General features: G+C 44.1%; 1 protein-coding gene across 1 annotated transcript in view; it reads left to right on the forward strand.

Annotated features, from left to right (window-relative positions):
* LOC124789384 (metabotropic glutamate receptor 4-like) overlaps positions 1-27,318 on the forward strand; it is an 876,620-nt gene that overhangs the window by 595,887 nt on the left and 253,415 nt on the right. Inside the window, exon 5 of the mRNA XM_047256716.1 lies at positions 20,659-20,833. Within this exon, the coding sequence (XP_047112672.1) occupies positions 20,659-20,833 (175 nt within the window). The remainder of the gene's footprint in view (positions 1-20,658; positions 20,834-27,318) is intronic.

The raw sequence follows: 27,318 nt of genomic DNA on the forward strand, positions 1-27,318 counted from the left end.
GACGGCCAACACCGCGGTTCCTGGTGTGTCCGCTGTGCCGTGCGTGTGATCATTGCTTGTACAGCCCTTTCGCAGTGTCCGGAGCAAGTATGGTGGGTCTGACACACCGGTGTCAATGTGTTCTTTTTTCCATTTCCAGGAGTGTATGTTACTACCGTGTAAAAACGTTCTAGAATGAAAAACGTGTTTTATTATTCATATATGTAAAATACGGTAAGCATCGTTTAAGACGTATGATTTAACCACCTTTAACTTCCTAGGGACATTTGTTGGACAATCTCATTATTAATCATGGATACTCTATAAGTTCTTATTCTTTCCTGAATGCATGTTTTGTTCAAAATCAGTACACTCTTATATTCCCGAACGGAATGTCACTGTTTCTTCTTCTTATTGCTATATGTGTGCTTTTGGAGTGTTGAAATCAGACTTTTCTAGGTTTTCTGGTGGAGTTTCTAATTTGATGAAGACATTGTTTATACAGAAATAACTGTTGTCCAGACTGGTTCTGACAGTCTTGTTCTGTTCCCCATGACAAATTTTTGCCAATGTGTCTCTGGAAACCCACGCAATATGCACTGAAGCGACGAAGAAACTGGTATGGGCATGCGTATCCAAATATAGAGATATGCAAACAAGCAAAATACGGCAACGCCTATGTAAAACAACAAGCGTGTGACTCAGTTATTAGAACGGTTTCTGCTGCTACGGTGGCAGGTTATAAAGATTTAAGTGAGTTTGAACTTGGTGTTATAGTCGGCGCACGCATGACGGCACACAGCATCTCCGAGGTAGTGATGAAGTGGGGATTTTCCCGTACGACCATTTCACGAGCGTAGTGTGAATATCTGGAGTCCGGAAAAAACATCAAATTTCCAATATCGCCGCGGCTGGAAGAAGATCCTGCAAGAACAGGACCAATGACGATTGAAGAGAATCGTTCAACGTGACGGAAGTGCAAATCTCCCGCAAATTGAAGCAGATTCCAATTCTGGGCCATCAACAAGTGTCAACCTGCGAACCATACAACGAAACATCATCGAAATGGCCCTCCGGAGCCGAAGGCTCTCTCGTGTATCCTTGATGACTGCACGACACACAGCTTTACGCCTCGCCTGATTCCAATTCTGGGCTATCAACAAGTGTCAACCTGCGAACCATACAACGAAACATCATCGAAATGGCCCTCCGGAGCCGAAGGCTCTCTCGTGTATCCTTGATGACTGCACGACACACAGCTTTACGCCTCGCCTGGGCGGATCAGCACCAACACTGGACCGTTGACGACGGGAAATATGTTGTCTGGTCGGACGAGTCTCGTTTCAAATTGTATCGGGTGGAGACACGTGTACGGTTATGGGGACAACCTCATGAATCTATGGACTGCATGTCAGCATGGTATTGTTCAAGCTGGTGGAGACTGTGTGGTGGTGTCTGACGTGTACAGCTGGAGTGATATTGGTCCCCTGATGCGTCTAGATACGACTGTGATAGGTGACACGTACGTAAGCATCCTGTCTGATCACCTGCATCCATTCGTGTCAATTGTGCATTCCGACGCACTTGGGAAATTTCGGCAGGACAATGCAACACCCCAAACGTCCATAATTGCTACAGAGTGGCTCTAGGAATACTCCTCTGAGCTTAAATACTTCAGCTGGCTGCCAGACTTCTCAGACATCAACATTATTGAGGATATATGGAATGCCTTGCAACGTGCTGTTTAGAAGAGATCTCCATCCCCTCGTACTTTTACGGATTTATGGACAGCCATGCAGGATTCATGGTGTCAGTTGTCTCCAGCACTACTTCAGACACTAGTCGAGTCCATGCCATATCGTGCTGAGGTCCTTCTGCGTCCTCGCGGGGTCCCTACACGATATTAGGTGGTGTGCCAGTTTCTTTGGCTCTTCAGTGCATATGTAATCCATTCAAGAACATTTCATAAAAGTACAGACACTAAACAAGCCAGCCTATCGGAGCGAAGAGCAGTTTGCAACCAGGTGCTGCACTCTGACAGCTCAAGTAGTGCGTCTTTCAACTTACCGCAAAATGAAGGAGATGAACTACAATTTTAACAGCATTTTCATCGCAGGCTGATCCGGGCATATGAAATCGTAATATCACAAATCTGTCACATAAATAACCATTTTTCTGGAGCCATAAACGGCATAATTTCATTTGAGAAAAATATATCGCAGGTTAATAAGGTTACGAATACAAATTAGTTTCTAAAATTTACTATCACCTCAAAATTATGTGCCAGGCCGGGACCCGACCCGGGATCCTGCTTTTCGTCGACACCGCTATTACTGTATTATTCCGGGATTTATTCTTGACGTTAACAAGAAGATCAAATGAAATCGGATCCGAAAAGTCTGTCAGAGAGGAATGAAGCATTTATTATTCACGGCATAAAAATTATACACTTATCACAATTTATACTAAAAAAAATTGCCCGAGGCGAGCAACTCGGGCTTCCATGCATCCCCCTTGAATTTGCGTTCCATACTTCGTCGTACGTTGTGAAAACTTCTTTTGTGTTCCGTATTCGGTTGTATCTATTTTGGATATGTTTCCTCAGGACATCAACATTAGTTCGGGAAATTAAATACATCAAGGGTTTTAAATATCCCCAAACAAAAGGATCCATTAGATTCAAAGGGGTGACCTGACCGGCCATGCAATGGATTCTCGTCGCCCCTCCATCAATCTACCTGTTCGGAAACTGATTGTTGAGATACTGACGGACTGTGCGTGCAAAGTAAGGTGGAGCAACTCCGTGCATAAGCCACGTTCTTGGACAGCGTTCGTAAGTACATCATTAAGTAGATGAAGTAACACGTGTCTGAGATGTTTCAGACACTTTTTTTTCAGTAAGACGTTGCGGAAATACACTATCTGATCAAAAGTATCCGGACACCTGGCTGAAAATGACTTGCAAGTTCGTGGCGCCCTCCATCGGTAATGCTGGAATTCAGTATGGTGTTGGCCCACCCTTAGCCTTGATGACAGCTTCCACTCTCGCAGGCAAACGTTCAATCAGGTGCCGGAATGTTTCTTGGGGAATGGCAGCCCATCCTTCACGGAGTGCTTCATTGAGGAGAGGTATCGATGTCGGTCGGTGACGCCTGGCACGAATTCGGCGTTCCAAAACATCCGAAAGGTTATATAGGATTCAGGTCAAGACTGCGCAGGCCAGTCTTTTACAGGGATCTCATTGTCGTGTAACCACTCATCTACAGGCTGTGCATTATGAACAGGTGCTCGATCGTGTTTAAAGATGCAATCGCAATCCCCGAATTGCTTTTCAACGTCGGTCGTTATGGCCGAGCGGTTCTAGACGCTTCAGTCTGGAACCACGCAACCGCTACGATCGCAGGTTCGAATCCTGCCTCGGGCATGGATGTGTGTGATGTCCTTAGGTTTGTTAGGTTTAAGTAGTTCTAAGTTCTAGGGGACTGATGACCACAGTAGTTAAGTCCCATAGTGCTCAGAGCCATTTTGAACCAAGCAAGGCGTCGTTTTGGCATTTACCGACGTGATGTGTGGCTTATGAGCAGACGCTCGGCCATGAAATCCAAGTTTTCTCACCTCCCGCCTAACTGTCATTGTACTTGCAGTGGATCCTGATGCAGTTTGGAATTCCTGTGTGATGGTCTGGATAGATGTCTGCCTATTACATATTACGACCTTCTTCAACTGTCGGCGGTCTCTGTCAGTCAACAGACGAGGTCAACCCGTACGCTTTTGTGCTCCATGTGTCCCTTCACGTTTCCACTTCACTATCATACTGGAAACAGTGGACCTAGGGATGTTTAGTAGTGTGGAAATCTCGCGTTCAGAGGTGTGGCACAAGTGACACCCAATCACTTGACCTCGTTCGAAGTCCGTGAGTTCCGCGGTTTGCCCCATTCTGCTGTCTCACGTTGTCTAATGACTACGGAGGTCGCTGATATGGATTACCTGGCAGTAGGTGGCAGAACAATGCACCTAATATGAAAAACATATGATCACATGGTGTAGGTAGGGGCTATTGAGATAATCATGAATAATTGGATTCCAGACCTTGAGGTTGAACTACCGTTAACGTCTGTCCGTCGCATTTCATGAGGGTTTTTTCATACACTCACATGTGAGTGTTGTGATAAATGAAGGTCCCATCACGTTAAAAGTCATCCTCATAAGTGAATAAGCTACCTGGTAAGAAACACAACAGACTCCCCTAACGTGCGTCGACATATATTCGTTCTTTGCCGAATGTCTGCCTCACTTAATCTTTGCACCCACTGCAAATGATACGAGTACAGAAGATTTTTACGCTGAATGTTCCAAATCGTTAAGTGTATAACGCCTTCTGCTACAGAAGAATGCTGAAGATTAGATGGGTAGATCACATAACTAATGAGGAAGTATTGAATAGGATTGGGGAGAAGAGAAGTTTGTGGCACAACTTGACCAGAAGAAGGGATCGGTTGGTAGGACATGTTCTGAGGCATCAAGGGATCACCAATTTAGTATTGGAGGGCAGCGTGGAGGGTAAAAATCGTAGAGGGAGACCAAGAGATGAATACACTAAGCAGATTCAGAAGGATGTAGGTTGCAGTAGGTACTGGGAGATGAAGAGGCTTGCACAGGATAGAGTAGCATGGAGAGCTGCATCAAACCAGTCTCAGGACTGAATACCACAACAACAACAACAACATAACGCCTTCCCGTCTAGCAGTTCTCCTTGTATTAGTTGATGGAATTTCACAGTACGAAGAACCGTTCTTCAAGCTTAGGCTTCTGTTCATCCAGAGGTCTCCCACCATTTGGAACTGTATTTCCGAATGAACACATCTCTCGTAAGTGTTGGTGGAGTCGTATAGATATTCTTGCTCAAGGAAAGTACCACCAAGGGTAAAGTTCTGCACAATGTTGACTGACTGCGTCTGAATTGCCATCTGCTAGGTCGTACGTTTAGTGCATAACCACTTTATAGAAACATCCAGGATCGCAATATTCACTTTTCACTTAAATGGTTGGTAGCATATATCCCTATTTATTCCTCTTTAGTTGTCCTTTACCTTGTTTACGCCCACCGAGCGAGATGGCGCAGTGCTTAGCGCACTGGACTCCCATTCGGGAGGATGACGGTTCAAACCAACGTCCAGCCATCCTGATTTAGGTTTTCCGTGATTTCCCTAAATCGCTCTAGGCAAATGGTTCCTTTGAGAGGGCACGGACGACTTCCTTCCCCGTCCTTCCCTAATCCGATGACACCGATGACCTCTCTGTTTGGTCTCTTGTCCCAAACAACCCAACCCTTGTTTATGTCTGCTTTCTGAAATATCTACCAACCCGCTGCTCATCTTGAGTCGCCCCTTCTCCCTCTCTCCCCCCCCCCCTACCCTCAAGGCTCCATTAGCAGTATTTTGGATATACCTTACATTCTGTAGTTCGTTTCCTTTTAATTACCCTGACTGATACTGAGATTTTCGTCCTGGTGAATCCTCTGGCTGATACTTTTATTGATTAACGCAGCTTTCGATTCCAGAGTGAACTACAATCTGTTGGAGGCTACGGGTATCTGTACGTTGGGAGTTATGTTAAAAAATTTTATGTAGTTTAGTTCAGGTTTAATAAAATGGTCTGGGCTCTTTTCACCAGCATATGGAATTTGTAAGAATTTTTATGGATAACACATGTAACTGATTTGCTCCTTTTGTTGCTTAATATAGTCTCCGTTCTGAATCTTAACGATTCGTAATCAACATTCTGCATAATGTTGCGTTTTTGTTCCAAGTTTTATCAAGTTTGTTCTCACAACTGTTACGTTTAGACTGTTTTATATTCCTCTCAGGCTTTTAGGACTGCATATAACTGAGTATACTTAACACACCTGTGTTAATTATTGTCGTCTTGGTTTATTTTATTGCTTAACATTTTGAGCAGTTCGCAAAGGTGCTTGTTCTATGGTCTCTTATCTTCTTGTCATTCCCTTTTACCAATCCCTTCTATTGGCTCCTTCCACGCAGGCGGTGGCACTAACAGCCTGAGAGGACAATAAAGCAGTCTATACTTAACAGTTGTGAGAACAAACCTGTTAGAACTTGGGAGAAAAATACACCACTGTGCAGTATGTTCATCATGAACCATTAAGATTCAGAACGGAGAATATAGTAAGCAACGCAATGGGCAAATCAGTCACATGTGTCATTCTTAAAAATTCTTACAAAAGCCATATGCTGGTAAAAAGAGCCCAGACTATTTTATTAAACTGGTAATTACAAGGAAACGGACCACAGAATGTAAGGTACATCCAAAATACTGCTAATGGTGGGTTGAGGGTAGGGGAGGGGAGAGACAGGGGGAGGCAACAAGATGAGCAGGGGGTTGGTAGATGATTGAGAAAGCAGAGAGATAAACAAGGTAAAGGACAACTAAAGAGGAATAAATAGGGATATATGCTACCAACCATTTAAGTAAAAAGTGAATCTTGCAGCTTTGGCTGTTTCTATACCGAAATGGTTATGCACTAAACGTACGATACCGGAGATGGCAATTCAGACGCAGCAAGTCAATTTCATGCTGAACTTTATCCTTGGTGGTACTTTCCTTATGCAAGAATGTCTGTACGACTCCACCAGCATTTACGAGAGATGGGTTCATTCGAGAATGGAGTTCCAGATGGGATGAACAAACGCCTGAGCTCGAAGAACGGTTCTTCGTACTGTGAAATTCCGTCTACTTGTACAACGAGAACTGCGAGAAGGGAAGTCGTTAATGACTTCACGATTTGGAACATTCTGCGTGAAAATCTTCTGTACCCGTATCATCTGCTGTTGGTGCAAGGATTAAATGACATTCAGCCAAGAACAACTTTCTGTCAACGCAGGTTACATGAGTGTGCTGTGTTTCTTATCGGATGGCTTATTCACTGATGAGGATGACTTTTAACGTGATGGGACCTTCAATTATCATAACAGTCACATGTGGGAGTATGAAAACCCTCGTGAAGTGCGACGGACAGACGATAAGGGAATTCAGCCTCAACGTCTGGCGGTGACTTATTCATGACCATCTCAATGGCTCCTACCTGTTTCCGTAACATCTTACCAGAAAAAATTATCTGTACTTTCCCAAACACGTGCCACACATTTCCTCCTCCACTCCAACGTTTCCCACTCTTCCTCCATACCTCCCTGTTTTTCCTGGAGCTGTTCCATTCCTTGCCTCTCACTAGGATGGCCACTAACCTTTGGCTTTAACTCTTCATATTTTTTACGTATCTGAAACTACTACTTTATTGTTTGATTATATACATACATCAAGTTGTTTTGTGCCTCTATGTGTCCTAACATTCAGTGCCGTTTGGTGCAGCGTAAGAGACAGTCTAGCGTTTTAATTTCTGTCTTTACTTATGAAATGTCGTTGAAAATGGTTCAAAACGGTTAAAATGGCTCTGAGCACTATGGGACTTAACATCTGAGGTCATCAGTCTCCTAGAACTTAGAACTAACTTAAGGACATCACACACATCCATGCCCGAGGCAGGATTCGAACCTGCGACCGTAGCAGTAGCGCGGTTCCGGACTGAAGCGCCTAGAACCGCTCGGCCACCGTGGCCGGCTTTAAAATTGTTTATAGTCTTATATATTCTTAGGTCTGTTTCTGGTTAAGAATCTGACAAATGTGATATATCGTGATAGGTGGTGATGATTTTTCTGTTTTATTCTACTTTGGTTTCTTTCAACACTATTTTATGGTTCATGGTGTGGGTTCCTGTAGTCATGTCCTAGTTCATGAACCATGGGCAACGTATGAGTGGCCAAGTAAGTGGTCCCGACAGTCGGGATACCAGTTACTTTGGAATAAGGACATATTCTGAGTCGTGGTCACCTTTGTGCTCATACGGCAAAGACTACCAAATCCATCGGTTAGTCCCTCAGCCGTTAGGGGTAAAACCCAATGGGACTCGGGGCAAGTAAGGCTAGCAACCTGCTTCCCTGGTACTTTAAATATGATGCTGGCAACAATCAGAGCAAAATGCCTCAGACCTTTGGAGGTGACGGAGTCCCACCTCTAACTGACAGACCAGGGACTCCTAAGATACGACTTGGCAAACAAATGGTAATGAGATGGGGAGCTATTAATATCAATGGGGGCTACTCTTGGAAGTAGGTAGAGCTGGCAGAGGCTGCAAGTAAGATGGGGCTGGACGTTTTAGCTGTTAGTGACATTCGGGTAAGCGGTGAGAAAGAAGAAGAAGTGGGAGAATACAAGGTCTACTTGTCAGGAGTCAAAGCAGGAATAGCACAATGGGGTGTAGGGCTTTACATCAGGAAAGAAATGGAACCCAGCGTAGTTGCAATAAGGTATGTAAACGAACGACTGATGTGGATAGATTTGACAGTGTCCAGCAAGAAAATTAGGATTGTGTCAGTATATTCGCATTGTGAAGGGACTGATCAAGATAAGATGGATAGTTTTTATGAGGCACTCAGTGATGTAGTTGTTAGAGTAAAGGACAAGGACAGTGTTCTGCTCATGGGTGATTTTAACGCCAGGATTGGAAATCGAACAGAAGGGTATGAAAAGGTTATGGGTAAATTTGGAGAGGATATGGAGGCCAACAGGAACGGGCAGCAACTCTTGGATTTCTGTGCCAGTATGGGCTTAGTAATCACAAACTCCTTTTTTAAACATAATAACATTCACCGGTATACTTGGGAAAGCAGGGGAACCAGATCTGTCATTAACTATATAATAACAGATCAGGAATTCAGGAAGGCTGTGAGGGACACACGTGTTTTCAGGGGATTCTTTGATGACACTGATCATTATTTAATCTGCAGTGAAATTGGGATTGCGAGGCCGACAGTGGAGGAGGTCAGGTCCGTATGTAGGAGGATAAGAGTGGTGAAACTTCAGGATAAGGAAATCAGGCACAAGTACAAAACAGCGATCTCAGAAAGGTACCAGTTAGTTGAGTGTAGTCAATTACAGTCATTGGAAAAGGAATGGACAAGGTACAGGGACACAGTACTAGAAGTGGCTAAAGAATGTCTTGGAACAGTAGTGTGTAAAAGTAGGAGGAAGCAAACAGCTTGGTGGAATGACACAGTCAAGGCAGCCTGTAAAAGGAAAAAGAAGGCGTATAAAAAATGGCTACATACTAGAACTCAGGTAGACAGAGAAAGTTATGTTGAAGAAAGAAACAAAGCCAAACAGATAATTGCAGCATCCAAGAAGAAATCTTGGGAAGACTTTGGAAACAGGTTGGAGACATTGGGTGAAGCTGCTGGAAAACCATTCTGGAGTGTAATTAGCAGTCTTCGAAAGGGAGGTAAGAAGGAAATGACAAGTATTTTGGACAGGTCAGGAAAACTGCTGGTGAATCCTCTGGATGCCTTGGGCAGATGGAGGGAATATTTTGAAGAGTTGCTCAATGTAGGTGAAAATACGATCAGTAATGTTTCAGATTTCGAGGTAGAATGGGATAGGAATGATGATGGAAATAGGATCACGTTTGAGGAAGTGGAGAAAATGGTCAATAGATTGCAGTGCAATAAAGCAGCTGGGGTGGATGAAATTAAGTCGGAACTCATCAAGTACAGTGGAATGTCAGGTCTTAAATGGCTACACAGGATAATTGAAATGGCCTGGGAATCGGGACAGGTTCCATCAGACTGGACAAAAGCAGTAATCACACCAATCTTTAAACATGGAAACAGAAAAGATTGTAACAACTACAGAGGTATCTCTTTAATCAACGTTGTGGGTAAAATCTTCTCAGGTATTGTTGAAAGGAAAGTGCGAGTATTAGTTGAGGAGCAATTGGATGAAAATCAGTGTGCGTTTAGGCCTCTTAGAGGTTGTCAGGACCAGATCTTTAGCTTATGGCAAATAATGGAGAAGTGTTATGAGTGGAACAGGGAATTGTATATATGCTTTATAGATCTAGAAAAGGCATATGACCGGGTTCCTAGGAGGAAGTTATTGTCTGTTCTACGAGATTATGGAATAGGAGGCAAACTTTTGCAAGCAATTAAAGGTCTTTACATGGATAGTCAGGCAGCAGTTAGAGTTGACGGTAAACTGAGTTCATGGTTCAGAGTAGTTTCAGGGGTAAGACAAGGCTGCAACCTGTCTCCACTGTTGTTCATATTATTTATGGATCATATGTTGAAAACAATAGATTGGCTGGGTGAGATTAAGATATGTGAACACAAAATAAGCAGTCTTGCATATGCGGATGACTTAGTTGTGATGGCAGATTCGATTGAAAGTTTGCAGAGTAATATTTCAGAGCCAGATCAGAAATGTAAGGACTATGGTATGAAGATTAGCATCTCCAAAACGAAAGTAATGTAAGTGGGAAAGAAATGTAAACGGATTGAGTGCCAAATAGGAGGAACAAAGTTAGAACAGGTGGACGGTTTCAAGTACTTAGGATGCATATTCTCACAGGATGGCAACATAGTGAAAGAACTGGAAGCGAGGTGTAGCAAGGCTAATGCAGTGAGCGCTCAGCTGCGATCTACTCTCTTCTGCAAGAAGGAAGTCAGTACCAAGACTAAGTTATCTGTGCACCGTTCAATCTTTCGACCAACTTTGTTGTATGGGAGCGAAATCTGGGTGGATTCAGGTTACCTTAAAAATAAGGTTGAGGTTACGGATATGAAAGTAGCTAGGATGATTGCAGGTACTAGTAGATGGGAACAATGGCAGGAGGGTGTCCACAATGAGGAAATCAAAGAAAAACTGGGAATGAACTCTATAGATGTAGCAGTCAGGGCGAACAGGCTTAGATGGTGGGGTCAAGTTACACGCATGGGAGAAGCAAGGTTACCCAAGAGACTCATTGGTTCAGCAGTAGAGGGTAGGAGGAGTCGGGGCAGACCAAGGAGAAGGTACCTGGATTCGGTTAAGAATGATTTTGAAGTAATAGGTTTAACATCAGAAGAGTCACCAATGTTAGCACTGAATAGGGGATCATGGAGGAATTTTATAAGGGGGGCTATGCTCCAGACTGAACGCTGAAAGGCATAATCAGTTTTAAATGATGATGATGATGATGATGATGAGTGAACGGTGTCACGTCTCGCTATAGCAAACGACTTTTGTTTGTATACTCAGTACGTGGCGGTGTTTCTGCTTACTGTTCGTTGGTACTAAGTGCCTGCTGTTTTGGGAAAAATTTAAAGAGCTTAAGTGTGGTAACTGGCATGTACTTTTATTGTCTTAATTGGCAGTTGTAATGAAGACATTATGTACATCCTGATATTCCATCCTGATATGGTACCCCCTATCTGAGGTAATCTTGCGGCCAGAGGAAGTAGACTATCAGTTCTGTTTTTGTTCTGTCATTGTTCATGATTAAATTTGACTTTGTTATACTCTCCCATGAGGCACTGCCTTATCGTAGCACTGTCCGTGTGGGCGGGAGAGTTTGTTTGCTCCAAGGAAGCTGAGAGCTATATCGGTGGTAGCGTAGCTACTGGCAGGTCCAACCTAGCTGGGCAGGTCTCAGCATAGGAGCCAGACAAAGTGTGCCTCACAAGGACCCATCTTATATCCTATATCCTATATATCCTATTCCCTACCCTCTCCTTAGTTACCATTCCTTTTCTTTCTCTAATTACCTTAGCACACCACTGCCTTGTGGTTGGTCTCGGGAGGGATGAAGTCTAAGGGAGAAAACCCTGAAAGAAAATCTGGAGTGGAGCCCCAAAGGCGGTTGGAAGGCATACTACGTCCCCTTTCGGCATCTCCTGCAACCGAAGTGATACCAGACGTATTGGCTTGCCTTTCCTCTGGATTTTATCATTTAGGCCGAGAGGGAGACCGTGATGATTGGGCAACTCACGTGTCTTCAGATTTATCGCTCAGGCTTGTAGCATCCTGGAGAGGACACTTCAGCGACGTCCAAGGACTTCGGCACAACACGGGAAGAGGCAGTTACCGGTTATAAGCTCTGTCTGATTGGCGTAAGACTCTAGTGCCAGGGGCCACTTCCGACGGTGGGAGAGATCATTGCATCTCATTGGAGAGCTACCGCCCGCCTCAAGATGGGAAGCCCCCAGCCAATAAGGTGCTGTCCCGCCACTATCCGCCTGCTTCACGGATTGTGTGGAGCTTAGAAGTAATCTTCGGCAAGCGAGTTGATATAGTACACCTACTAAAAACAAAAATGAAATAATAAAGAAATCATTATTTCGTATTGCCACCTGGAATGTTAGGACCATGTGTCCAAGGTACATTGACGATGCCCAAGAGGTTGGTTTCACCCGTAAGACTGCCGTAATTGACAGAGAGCTCCATCGTCTGTTGACATCACGGGACTGCAGGAGACGCGGCTTCCAGACGCGGGCTCCATCGGGGAGGATAATTACACATTCTTCTGTCAGGGGAAGTCTCAAGACGAGCCAAGATTTCATGGCGTAGGATTTGCTGCTAAAAACACCCTCCAGGACTGTAGTGTGCCACCATCCGGTGGAACAGAGCGAATTATTGCTTTAGAAATATGCTCCTCAAGCGGCACTGTCAACATCCTAAATGTGTACGCTCCCACCTTATCATCCAGCATGGAAGAGAAGGATCTGTTTTATGATTTACTCAGCGACAGAATAGCCAAGGTACCTAGCACGGAGACACTGTATATTCTAGGGGACTTTAATGCTAGAGTTGGATCAGATAATGGCATATGGCCGAATTTTCTGGGACATCATGGGGTGGGAAAAATGAATGAAAATGGCCAGAGACTGCTTGAAGTTTGCTGTTTTTACGGACTCTGCATTACAAACACATATTTCCAGCTTAAGGATCAGCAGAAGGTGTCCTGGAGACACCCTCGCTCTCATCACTGGCATCAACTTGACTTAGTCATAGCTAGGCTTACTGGTCTCAAAAATGTACTACTGTCACGAAGTTATCATAGAGCTGATTGCAACACTGACCACGCCCTGGTGGCGTGCACATTGAGGCTCACTCCTAAGAAATATCACCACGCTAAACCGAGAGGCCATCCCCGTATCAACACAGATCATGTTCATGACACACAAAGAAAGCAGGATTTTGCCAGTAATTTTGAAAGTGCTTTCCCAGGAAACGTGCAAGCAGAAAGGAATGTTGATAAGAAATGGGCAAAAACTCTCGGGTGTAATCTGCAACTCAGCAGTATTGGCCTATGGAATAAAAGGAAAAAGAAATAAGGACTGGTACGAGCAAAATTTGGAAGAAATGAAACCAGTCACTGAGGCTAAACGGAAAGACCTGCTTGCTTACAAAAGAAACCCAAACGAAAGAACTCGAGATGACCTACGAAAAGCAAAGAACAGGGTATAGCAAACATCCAGGAATGCGCAAATAACTACTGGCTGAATTTATGTGCAGGTATACAGAAAGCAGCCGATTCTGGGGATGCTAAGGCAATGTACGATGGCATTACGAAAGCAATCGGACCAACTGTCAGAAAAACAGCTCCTCTGAAGTCCAAGACGGGTGAAGTCATTACTGATGAAGGCAAACAAATGGAACGCTGGGTTGAACACTACCTCGTGTTGTATGCAGCCGAGAATGAAGTTAGCAGGGATGCATGTGACGCCATCAAACAAATGCCAGTTATGGAAGAACTAGATGCAATGCCTACTATGGAAGCACTCAGAAGAGAAGTTGATTCTCTTGCAAACGGAAAGGCCCCAGGTGAAGATGGGATCCCTGCAGAAGTTATTAAGTATAACAAGTCTGTTCTTCTCAAGCATTTATATTCACTTATCACAACCAGCTGGGAAGAAGGTTATGTCCCGATGAGTATGCGGAATTCGAGGATAGTTACTCTATATAAACAGAAAGGGAAAGAAGTGACTGTAACAATTACCGAGGCATTTCATTACTAAGTGCAGCCGGGAAAGCTTATGCAGGAGTCATCCTAATGCGATTACAAATCTTAGCTTCCAGAATCTACCCAGAATCTCAGTGTGGCTTCAGGCCTGGCCAATCAACCGTAGATATGATCTTCTACTTAAGACAGCTACAAGAGAAATGTCGTGAGCAGCAGAGGCCACTTTATATTGCTTTCATTCACCTTGTTAAAGCATTTGATTTAGTGAGCAGAAATGGGCTTTTCAAACTGTTGCAGAAGATTGGATGCCCACCTAAACTACTACAAATAATTGTCTCTTTCCTTGAGAAAACACAAGCAACAATCTGCTTCAACGGTAAAACATCAGAAGCATTCCCTGTTAATAGCGGTGTGAAACAGGGGTGTGTGTTAGCTCCTACATTATTTCGGATTTTCTTTTCCCTTCTGCTCAGATTTGCCTCTGAACACTGTGAGGAGGGAGTGTATCTAAATATGAGGTCTGATGGAAATCTTTTCAACATTGCTCGCCTCAAGGCCAAGACCAAAGTAAATACAGTTGTTATCCGTGAGTTGTTATATGCGGACGATGCAGCTCTAGTAGCGAACACAGAAGATGAGCTGCAGTATATAATCAACAAATTATCAAATGCCTGTGAAAAATTTGGTCTACTCATCAGCCTTCAAAAGACTAAGATCATGGCGCAGAGCACTACCAACCTTCCATCCATCAGCATTGATGGCAATCCTCTCCAGGTAGTTGATGATTTTACCTACTTGGGATCCACAATATGTAGCAACTTGTCCATGGACACTGAAATTGCTAACAGAATCGCAAAGGCATCATCTGTCATGGCTAGACTGAAAAACAGAGTATGGAACAACTGACTGCTTACCATAAAAACTAAATTAAAAGTCTACAACGCTTGCGTTATAAGCACCCTTCTCTATAGCCGTGAGACATGGACAACTCTTTCTAAGCATGAATCTCGACTCAACAACTTCCATCTCCGCTGTCTCCGGAAGATCCTTCAGATCTCTTGGAGAGACAGAGTACCTAACACCGAAGTCTTTCATTGTGCAAGCACAACCATTATCTTTGCACTCCTGAGTCATCGACGTCTAAGATGGTTGGGACATATCAGGCGCAAGGGTCCTGAACGGATACCGAAACAACTGCTGTACGGAGAACTTCAGGAGGATGTGAGGCCAGTGGGATGACCGCATCTTCGTTTCAAGGATATCTGCAAGAGAGACGTGACCAAGACCAGAATCGATCCAAGTCGCTGGGAAAGCATTGCAGATGACCGTGTCAAGTGGCGAGTAACTGTGCGCAACGGCTCTCAGAGGACGAACGCACACAGGAACAAATCAGGAAGTGGACAAAGCGAAGAGACAGAGCGGCTTCTGTTCGAAGTCCCTCAAATTTCACATGTCGAAACTGCAGTTGGGACTGCCACTCTTGAGTGGGGCTTTTTAGCCACAGCAGACGCCGCAGACTCTGAACCAAGCATGTTACACCATCATCCCTCAAGGATGGACGGATGCCATTATTGGTTATACGTATTTGTAAAATCTTAACTTTTTACACGCTATTTCGGAAAACATTGTTTTGTGCGACTGGTACGTATACCCTAATACGACACGTTCTGTATCTTGTTATACACTGAGATGACAAAATAGCGATATGCACATATACAGATGGCGGTAGTATCGTGCATACAAGTTATAAAAGGGCAGTGCATTGGCGGAGCTGTCGTTTGCACTCAGGAAATTCATGTGGAAAGGTATTCGAAGTGATCATGGCCGGAATGGTAGTTGGAGGTAGATGCATGGGACTTTCCATTTCGGAAATCGTTAGAGAACCATTATTCCGAGATACACCCGACAATGCAGCGGCCGACAGCCTTCACTTAACGACCGAGAGCAGAGGCACATGTATAGATTTGTCAGTTCTAACAGACAAACAACGGAGCGTGGAATAACAGCAGAAATCAATACCGGACGTACGACGAACGTATCCACTGAGACAGTACGGCGAAATTTTGCGTAAATTGGCTATGACAGCAGACATTTGACGCGATTGCCTTTGCTAACAGCACATTATTACCCGCTGCACCTCTCCTGGGCTCGTTACCATATCGGTTCGACCCGAGATGATTGGAAAACCGTCAGATGTCCCGATTTCATTTGGCAAGACCTCTTGGTAGGGATCCACTGAGGGGTAGACCGCGCGAAGCCATGGATCCAAGTTGTCAGCAAGGCACTGTGCAAGCTAGTGGTTGCTCCATGGTCGTGTGGGCTATGTTTACAAGGGATGGACTGGGTCCTCTGGTCTAGCTGAACCGATATTTGCTTGTGAATGGTTATGTTCGGCTACCTGGAGACCATTTGCAGCCCTTCACGGACTTCATGTTCCCGAACAACGATCGAATTTTTCTGGATGATAATGTACTGCATCACCGCGCCACAATTCTGGTTTGAAGAACATTTTGGATTCTACGAGCGAATGGTTTTGCAATCCAGAATGTCCGACATCAGTTCCATCAAACGTTTATGGGACGTAATCGAGGGGTCAGTTCTTGCACAAAATCCTGCACCGGCAGCACTTTCGCAATTATGGGCTGCTATATAGGCAGCACGGTTCAGTATTTCTGCAGGGGACTTTGAGCACTCAATAATTTTTGCAACAGTTTATTCGATATATGGTAATTCTAACTGTGTCTCGTAAGATGATTTGAAGACTGGTTCAGTTAACCAGAAACTAGGCAAATCAATTCAGTAAAAAGGGAATCCTGCCACTTCGACTATATCGAAACCGAACCGGTTAAGACAAGTTGCTGTCTTGAAAATAATGTAGCATGCTGGAAATCCATAGTGCATTTCAGACACTGGATACACAAAACAAAATAAATGCCATGACCAACTGTAAATAAGTAAATGAATGAGAATGCACATTTGATGTAAACTGCGCTATCAAGAGTCACAACAGGAAATTCCTTGGCATACCTCCGACCCACGTGCATTAGAACCTTTTGTAATGTTTTGATATCAAAAATAAATTGCTCTAGTTTCTCACACATGTATTTATACATACTGTACATTTAGTTATTCCATGTAATTTTATTTCTTTAGTGGGCCATCCTTCTTCCGTTATACACTCCTGGAAATGGAAAAAAGAACACATTGACACCGGTGTGTCAGACCCACCATACTTGCTCCGGACACTGCGAGAGGGCTGTACAAGCAATGATCACACGCACGGCACAGCGGACACACCAGGAACCGCGGTGTTGGCCGTCAAATGGCGCTAGCTGCGCAGCATTTGTGCACCGCCGCCATCAGTGTCAGCCAGTTTGCCGTGGCATACGGAGCTTCATCGCAGTCTTTAACACTGGTAGCATGCCGCGACAGCGTGGACGTGAACCGTATGTGCAGTTGACAGACTTTGAGCGAGGGCGTATAGTGGGCATGCGGGAGGCCGGGTGGACGTAACGCCGAATTGCTCAACACGTGGGGCGTGAGGTCTCCACAGTACATCGATGTTGTCGCCAGTGGTCGGCGGAAGGTGCACGTGCCCGTCGACCTGGGACCGGACCGCAGCGACGCACGGATGCACGCCAAGACCGTAGGATCCTACGCAGTGCCGTAGGGGACCGCACCGCCACTTCCCAGCAAATTAGGGACACTGTTGCTCCTGGGGTATCGGCGAGGACCATTCGCAACCGTCTCCATGAAGCTGGGCTACGGTCCCGCACACCGTTAGGCCATCTTCCGCTCACGCCCCAACATCGTGCAGCCCGCCTCCAGTGGTGTCGCGACAGGCGTGAATGGAGGGACGAATGGAGACGTGTCGTCTTCAGCGATGAGAGTCGCTTCTGCCTTGGTGCCAATGATGGTTGTATACGTGTTTGGCGCCGTGCATGTGAGCGCCACAATCAGGACTGCATACGACCGAGGCACACAGGGCCAACACCCGGCATCATGGTGTGGGGATCGATCTCCTACACTGGCCGTACACCACTGGTGATCGTCGAGGGGACACTGAATAGTGCACGGTACATCCAAACCGTCATCGAACCCATCGTTCTACCATTCCTAGACCGGCAAGGGAACTTGCTGTTCCAACAGGACAATGCACGTCCGCATGTATCCCGTGCCACCCAACGTGCTCTAGAAGGTGTAAGTCAACTACCCTGGCCAGCAAGATCTCCGGATCTGTCCCCCATTGAGCATGTTTGGGACTGGATGAAGCGTCGTCTCACGCGGTCTGCACGTCCAGCACGAACACTGGTCCAACTGAGGCGCCAGGTGGAAATGGCATGGCAAGCCGTTCCACAGGACTACATCCAGCATCTCTACGATCGTCTCCATGGGAGAATAGCAGCCTGCATTGCTGCGAAAGGTGGACATACACTGTACTAGTGCCGACATTGTGCATGCTCTGTTGCCTGTGTCTATGTGCCTGTGGTTCTGTCAGTGTGATCATGTGATGTATCTGACCCCAGTAATGTGTCAATAAAGTTTCCCCTTCCTGGGACAATGAATTCACGGTGTTCTTATTTCAATTTCCAGGAGTGTAGATCCTCCATAAATTGCTAGAGAACTGGTTGGGTTCAAGTCTTATATGTGGTTTCTTCATGTTTGTACGTTCGGAAGTTTGCAGTTCTTTGACATGTAGCATCTTGTTTTGCAAATCTTTGAGCTTGAGATACTGTTGTTGAGAAAACTATGTTGAGCTGTCCGGTCGGGAAGCACGTCTTATTCTCACAGCTTCAGTTCTGCCAATACCTCTGTGTCCTGAGGCACACGTGGATAGAGCAGTGAGTAAGAGCCTTATCCGCAAAAGTCACACACTTTTTTAATTACTAGGTGTCAAAACAGTGGAAACTTTGCATCCGTGAGAAAGATTCATTTTGAGAAAGTTGGTTTCTGTTTTAGTTTTGTTCCGAGAGCATTCCTCTGAAAGGAAAGTATTTTGAATGCGTTCGAAAGTTATATTGAGGTGGAAGAGTTAAACGGGGCACCCTGCAAGCCAGAACTAAAATTGGACATGTTGTTATCGTTTTCAGTCCAGAGACTGGTTTGACGGGCCTGTCCCTGCTGTTCTATCCTGTGGAAGCCTTTTCAGCTCCGAGTAACTACTGCTACTTACTTCCTTCTGAATCTGCTTAGTGTATACACCTCTTGCCCCCCCCCCCCCCCCCCTCTGCGATTTTTACCCTCCACGCTTCCCTCCAATACTAAATTAATGGTCCTTTGATGCTTCAGAATGTGTCCTACCAACCGATTCCTTCTTCTAGTCAAGTTGGGCCACAAATTTCTCTTCTCCCCAATTATATTCAGTATCTTCTCATTAGTTACGTGGCCTACCCATCTAATCGTCAGCATTCTGCTGTAGTACGATGTTTCGAAAGCTTCTATTCTCTTCTTGTCTAAGCTATTTATCATCCATGCATAGCTGCACTCCATACAAATACTTCCAGAAAGGACTTCCTGACACTTAAATCTGTACTCTATGTTAACAAATCTCTCTTCTGCAGAAGCGCCTTCCTTGCCATGGCCAGTCTACGTTTCGTATTCTCTCTACTTCGACCATCATCGGTTATTTTGCTTCCCAGATAGAAAAACTCATCTATTACTTTAAGTGTCTCATTTCCTAATCTAAGTCCCTCAGCATCGCCTGATTTAATTCGAGTACATTCTATTCCAGTGGACATAGTGGTGATAAAAGATATACGACTTTATGCGAGATAGCACGTTAATGGGATGTTGAGCCGCATCCAACCAAGTGCAGACTAGACGGCAATACCTCGCCCTCCCATATTCTGAATTATCCGCTCTAAAGCGGCACAACGCATTCTGTCCCACGCTGCAGTGCGATAATCTGCTCCTGTGGCAGGACGCAAACGGCCTCCGTCTTTCAGGAATAGTTCGCAGCCGGCCCGCCCGGTTTATGGAAACTAATACCCGTTCTTCAAGATAACACCAACCCTCTGTAGTCGGCACGGTATTATTGCGGTTTAATGACCCTGCATGTATCGCTATCGCCCGAACTTGATGTAAGCGCTTTATCCGGGGCCCGGCAGCACGTAAACATTGGCAGAAGAGATAACGATCCATTTTCCACCGCCATATTCCTGGACTGCGGGCCGTGTTTCAGTGGACCAATGGCTTACGGGGACATGCAGCATAGCGTCGTTACGAGCCAATTATTATTCGCGAGCTCTCTGTCTTGTGCTTGCTTTCCTTCTGCCATCCACTGCCAGCCATTCCACGCCCAAGCATTCCGTGGGTATTTATGTTAGCACTAGTAGTCCTGATTACATTGCCTGTCATATCTCTGTTGTTAATCGCAGCTGCTATAAAAAAAACAGTCTTCAAAAGATGGAGAACAGCCTAAACGAGTAGCATAACCTTTCATTGCGTGCTCCGCCGTCTCTTGTGTTTCAGTGCCCCACCGAATGACAAACACTCTCATTAAGACAACGTCTCGCTGCCTACTCTTTGTTATTTTAAAGCCGCCCCACTCTTTTTAGCTTTCTCACCCTCTGTACTTACAACACAGAAGTGAAATCTTTTCTCCTTTTATTAGCTTTCGCTTTGTAGACGTTCCTTCTTTTTATTTCCACCATTAATTTCTTTTCGTGCTCCTCCGACATCGTTATAGCCGCGCACTCCCAGAAGGCTTTGCACCACCAACACACCCCTATTCGTCCCCTTCCGGCACCTCCCTTCCCTCTGTCCGCTACGGCGCACAGGGCTTTCGAATAACTGGCCAATAGTGACACCGCTTCTTGTGCCCATTGCAGAGTTCTGGGAGGACCACTTCCACTGCAAGTACCCCAACAGCTCGCTGACGCCGTACAACTCCAAGTACACGACGCCGTGCACCACCAAGGAGGTGCTGACTCGCAACAACACCGCCTTCGAGGATCAGCTACAGTTCGTCAGCGACGCTGTTATGGCCTTCGGATACGCCTTCCGGTAAGTACTGCGAGCGCTCAATAATTCATTACACAAAGGCCCACATTAAACAATGTGCGGGCCAAATACGGACAATTGTATCTTTTCTCCAAAATACCGGGTGGTTGTAACTAAAGTGCAGATACTCCTAGAGGTCCGGTGTGGGCAGCGAAACTTGGTACATATTCGTTAACGCAAAACCGATTTAAGCTGGAAAAAAGTTTCAATTTTGGCCATCAGGTGCATATCTGTGGTTGTGAATGTAAGAAAGACCTATATACACTACTGGCCATTAAAATTGCTGCACCAAGAAGAAATGCAGATGATAAACGGGTATTCATTGGACAAATATATTATACTAGAAATGATATGTGATTACATTTTCACGCAATTTGGGTGCATAGATCCTGAGAAATCAGTACCCAGAAAAACCACCTCTGGCAGTAATATCGCCCTTGATACGCCTGGGCATTGAGTCAAATACATCTTGGATCGCGTGTACAGGTACAGCTGCCCATGCAGCTTTAACAGGATACCACAGTTCATCAGGAGTAGTGACTGCCGTATTGTGACCAGCCAGTTGCTCGGCCACCAATGACCAGACGCTTTCAGTTGGTGAGATATCTGGAGAATGTGCTGGCCAGGGCAGCAGTCGAACATTTCCTGTATCCAGAAAAGTCCTTACAGGACTGAAACATGCGGTCGTGCATTATCCTGTTGAAATGTAGGGTTTCGCAGGGATCGAATGAAGGGTAGAGCCACGGGTCATAACACATCTTAAATGTAACTTCCACTGTTCAAAGTGCCAGCAGTGTGAACAAGAGATGGCAGACGTGTAACCAATGGCACCCCATACCATCACGCCGGGTGATACGCCAGTATGGCGATGACGAATACACGCGTTCACCGCGATGTCGCCAAACACGGGTGCGACCATCATGATGCTGTAAATAGACCTTGGATTCATCCGAAAAAATGACGTTTTGCCATTCGTGCACCCAGGTTCGTCGTTGAGTATACCATCGCAGGCGCTCCTGTCTATGATGCAGCGTCAAGGGTAACCGCAGCTATGGTCTCCGAGCTGATAGCCCATGCTGCTGCAAACGTCGTCGAACTGTTCGTGCAGATGGTTGTTGTCTTACAAACGTCCCCATCTGTTGACTCAGGGATCGAGATGTGGCTGCACGATCCGTTACAGCCATGCGGATAAGATGTCTGTCATCTCGACTGCTAGTGATACGAGGCCGTTGGGATCCAGCACGGCGTTTCGTATTACCCTCCTGAACCCACCGATTCCATATTCTGCTAACAGTCATTGGATCTCGACCAACGCGAGCAGCAATGTCGCGACACGATAAACCGCAATCGCAATAAGCTACAATCCGACCTTTATCAAAGTCGGGAACGTGATGGTACGCATTTCTTCTCCTTACACGAGGCATCACAACAACGTTTAACCAGGCAACGCTTGTCAACTGTTGTTTGTGTATGAGAAATTGGTTGGAAACTTCCCTCATGTCAGCACGTTGTAGATGCCACCGGCGCCAACCTTGTGTGAATGCTCTGAAAAGCTAATCATTTGTATATGACAGCATCTTCTTCCTGTCGGTTAAATTTCGTGTCTGTAGCACGTCTTCTTCGTGATGTAGCAGTTTTAATGGCCAGTAGTGTAAAAGTTTCTATGTATAATGGATTGTAACAGAACGTGCACACAAAGGTCAAACAAATGAGAAATATATAACGCTTATTTTGTTATTAATCGACGCTTTCGCAACTTGTTCAATATGAGCACCGGAGATGTAGACGAGATGCTGTTCAGAGCCAGATTTGTACCTGGTGGCCAAAATTGGAATTGATTGTTGTCCATCGTAAATCAGATCTACATTAGGATACTGTATATACCAAGTTTCGCAGCCATACGATAATTACAGGCCACAGTGGACCTCCTTGACTAGCTACATCTCAATTACAACCACTGTGTAAATGAAGAAGTTCTATGAAATGTTATTGGCGCGCAAAATATTCGTCAGGTCTAGCGAGTATGACAACCACATCGTACAGAAACACTTACTGTGCAGACGCGGATAAGCAGGCTTCAACAGTGGATTTCTCATAGCAACAGGCATGCTGTGGAAATAATGCAAAACTATACCAGCCGATGCAGTGCCAGATAGCGTCAGCAACATCAGCAATGTTTAGAAAACTCAAACAGCAGAAATAAAGAAGTAACTGAAAATACAAGTAGCTGAAAATGTAAATGACATTTCTTCAACTTCTGACATCGCCATATAACCTGGTTTTTTACCGGACCCCCAGTCACTATTATGACTCTGTGATTCTGTTGTAAGTTGCTGTCATAAGGAGGTGTAACGTTTTTAGACCTATCAGTATAATGTGCCAGTCTCATGCTCAATTGACTCCACCGTAATTTTTGAATCTGTAGTATATGATATGTACCACACAGTCAACCGGTTACAACAGGATTATACTATAACCTGCTTTCGAACCATGGTTGGCTTCATCACAAATTCCGAACAGTTACCTAAAGAGATTACAAAATCATTAACGCAGTGAAAAACCAATAATATATTGTTATTATACTGAACACATTTGTAAGGAGACTGTACTCACATGTAGTAACAGTTGAATAGATTTAAGAGTAAAATGCTTTCCTCGTATGAAATACTTCATAAGAAGATGAAAATCGTCAACTGCCCATGACGATGCAGTGGACGATAACTTAAAATGTGTATAGCACATGAATGGACGAGATTAATGATTTTATACATTGCTGAGGCGCCGGCAAAGGCACGAGAAGGATTGTGATTTGTAACCAACGCAACCCTTGTACCTAACTGCGGTAGCAACCTTGCCGTGGTACAGGGAGTACAAGGACGGTGGATAAGCAGCAGAAGATAGCCGTTGAGTCCAGGCCTTGTGAAAATTCTCTTTCGAACGATACTGAAGCCAGTGTGGATTAACAACAAAACACGTCGCTGAAACCTCGGCTTGGCTTAGGCACAGTTTGGCAACAAATAACGTATGGAAACGCACTGTCGCCAGCAGACTGCTATATTATATTGAACTACAGAGTTGAAGGAAACTCAGTCAATGCTGAACTACAGATCCTAATCAACGATTGAAGCACTAACGAATATAAAACTTCAAAGCAACTAGTAATCAATAATTTCCTATTCCTGCCCAGAAAAAAGATTCAAGTCTGAAGGAAGGAAGATGCTTGGCAGAACAGAAGACGGAGAGCCCCTAGACTGATGTTGAAGAGAAGATGGGCGAAAATATTTTAATATACACCTTTCCAAACATCCATCCTATTGTACACTGGTTATCTGCAAAGTGCTACAAAAATATAAATACCTTCAACAACGTCTTGAGAAGAAAAATACATGTTTTAAAACCAATATTACACAAGATTCCACACTAAACGGTCTACATTATTATGAGGGCCACACCAAACTACAGCAACCTCCTGTTGCAAAATTCGATGAAGAATGACGCTGCCCACCGAAGGGTTAGCCGACGGATATCTCGTACAAGTCCCACCTTTGTGCAGTGACATTCTTCACCAACTTCATTCAAGAACATTTGTAGACATTGTGTGAAAATAGAGGTCAAAATAGATAAAGATCAGTGTCAGACAGTGAAAGCTGCAAAAAGTACAAGAATTAACATAGGACTTCGAAGTATTAATATCGATTCATCTCTCTATACAACATGTGTAAGTGTCTGAATAAGAACAGACTTTGTATAATCTTCGTTTCACGAGTAAAGCAAGAGTATATTTTGTAAAGAAATGTTTCATGTACTTACAATATTAACTGGAATAATATGTTGAAAAGAAAACCTGTTCTTATATATTGTGTCTTAAACATAACATTTTTAAAGTTAATTTACTGTCTATGAGTGTAATATTTTAAAATTTTATTCACGCGTTATTATGAAAGGAACATTTCTTAAAAAGCACATTGTCTGTTTGGAATTATATTTTTTTAATAATATGTGTGTATGAACATCGTTTGCGACTATAATAATTTTTGAATTTTGCATGAATCAAAATTTCGACATGAGTAGGATTTGCTAAAGAATAATTTTGATACTTATATTAGTGTTAGTTATATTTGTATTAGTCATAATTTTTGTAAAACAAACAGCAGAATGTAAACACTGAATTTTTGAATTAAGTCTAAAATCATTCAACTTTTGACTTGATTTAAATTGTAAGTTGTTTAGGAAACAGCATTAAAAGATCTATGTGAGAGGCTCCTCATCTTCGATATAAACACATTTAAATAAATAAGAAAAAGAAAATTGATATCAGTATAAAGATTTATAATCCTCACTTAAGGGAGACTATTAAATCATTAAGAAAGTTAACCATGTTAAAAATTAAAGTATACAAACCAATAGAGTTAAATGGAATAAAGACTAGACTAAATGGCTGACAAGTAACCAATGCTTAAGAAAAAGTATAACTTTTGACTGACTTACACAATGCCTTAACCATTGTCTAACTTCAGTGCAAAAATTATCGTGGATTGGTGGTGATATATAAGGTGTCAAACAAGTAACACACATTACATTGAATTTCTGAAACAATTCTGTTTAACGCGATATGTCACACGACATAGTTACGTGAAAATGTACGAATTTCATTGACAGGCAAAGCGAACAAACAAACCAGCATCTCGTGAATATAAACCACTAACACTCACACTAGTAATTTCCCAGACCCGAGCTATGAGACGAATTTTTGAGGGAAGGAGAATATTTAGACGGCAACGCCCGGCCCCTGTAGGCCAGCAACTTCACAGTGGGACATACAGCGGACACAGTGAGACGCCGGAGCCACTGTACAGGCCTCCAGCAAAACCAGCCCTTGTCCCTGCTTTTAACAACGACGCTTTGGAAAGCCTCTCTACAGAAACGCCGCCGGAGATCACAGATAAACTTCCGAAACGCCGCCGGAGATCACAGATAAACTTCCGGAGAAACACAACTCAGAACTCTGGTGACTTACTGTACCTCCCTGTGTTAAAACTCGCATGAATGAAAAAGCTGTTTATCTCAGTGTTACATAGCAGAAGGTGAACTCTGCCCTACGAGAGAAACGACACCCGTGCTATGCTACAAAAACTCTAGTGGGTGGAGTCATAACAAGTACAAATGCTGTGATTGATCAGACGAAACACACATGGCCACCAGCTTTGATATAGGCAAATTGCAGACAGAGTAACTCGCTTCTTCTCTTGCAGAAAATCGTCGATTGTTTGAGCAAGGCAACTCGCGCCGCGCTGAGACAACTACAAGAACCATTGGCTCGTCTTAACTCATAAGGAGTTAAACTGCAAATTCTCCTAGTATGGTTAATCGCTTACTGCAAACATCTTACAACTTTGCCACTGGTTCGACATGGCCTGTAGTCTTAATGTTCTTTGTCACTACCGATATGTTATACTATGAAAGTGATACTATAAATACATTGTATTCAGAAACACCAGTGAAGTAGACCGCATGGCGCTGTCTTCGAATTCGAAGAGTTACTTTACACTTGGAGCACCCTGTTCTTCAGCGTGACAATGTCAAACTACACACGAGCGCTACGACATCTGCCACAATCCGACACCTTGGGTCCACTAACTTCGATCATCCCCCTTACAGTCCCAACTTGGCCCCATGCGATTCTCACCCGTTTGCAAAACTTAAAGAATGCCTTCGATGACTTCCATTTGATACTGATAAAGCGCCGCAAGCAGAGTGATGGTATCAACAAACTGGTTTCTCGTTGGGAGAAATATATTCCGGGCAAGGATGTGTGTGATGTCCTTAGGTTAGTTAGGTTTAAGTAGTTCTAAGTCTAGGGGACTGATGACCTCAGATGTTAAGTCCCATAGTGCTCAGACCTATTTGAAGCATTTTTTGAAAAGTATTCGTCGCCTTGGTGACGATGTTGAGAAATAAATACGCAGACATGAAGAATAAAGACGTTGAATGTTAATAACTTTTCTTTTGTTTAGAACGCCTTGAGAGTTTTTACATAAATAATTCAGGACATAATGTTTAAAACACTTTCGTAAAATTTCCCGGGTGTAATAATTTCTAGGGATACGACATGAAACGATCACATAGTCTCAGTTGTGGGTAAAGCAGATAACAATCTTCGGTTTATTGGTAGTACGCTGGGGAAACACAATCACTCTACAAAGGAGATTGCTTACAAATCACTCGTGTGACCTATTCTTGAATACTGCTCAAGTGTGTGGTATCCATATCAAATAGGGCAAACAGGGGAAACTGGACGTACAGAGATAAGCGCAACACGAATGGTCACAGGTTTGTCTGAACCGCGTGAGAGTGTCACAGAGATGCTGAAGGAATTAAACTAGCACACCCTTGAAAATAGACGTAAACTGTCCCGAGAAAGTCTACTAACAAATTATCAAAAACTGTCTCTAAATGATGACTCTCGGAATATGTCGCTTCCGTAGAGA

Source organism: Schistocerca piceifrons, chromosome 3 (genome assembly GCF_021461385.2).
Source record: "Schistocerca piceifrons isolate TAMUIC-IGC-003096 chromosome 3, iqSchPice1.1, whole genome shotgun sequence".
Taxonomy (NCBI): domain Eukaryota; kingdom Metazoa; phylum Arthropoda; class Insecta; order Orthoptera; family Acrididae; genus Schistocerca; species Schistocerca piceifrons.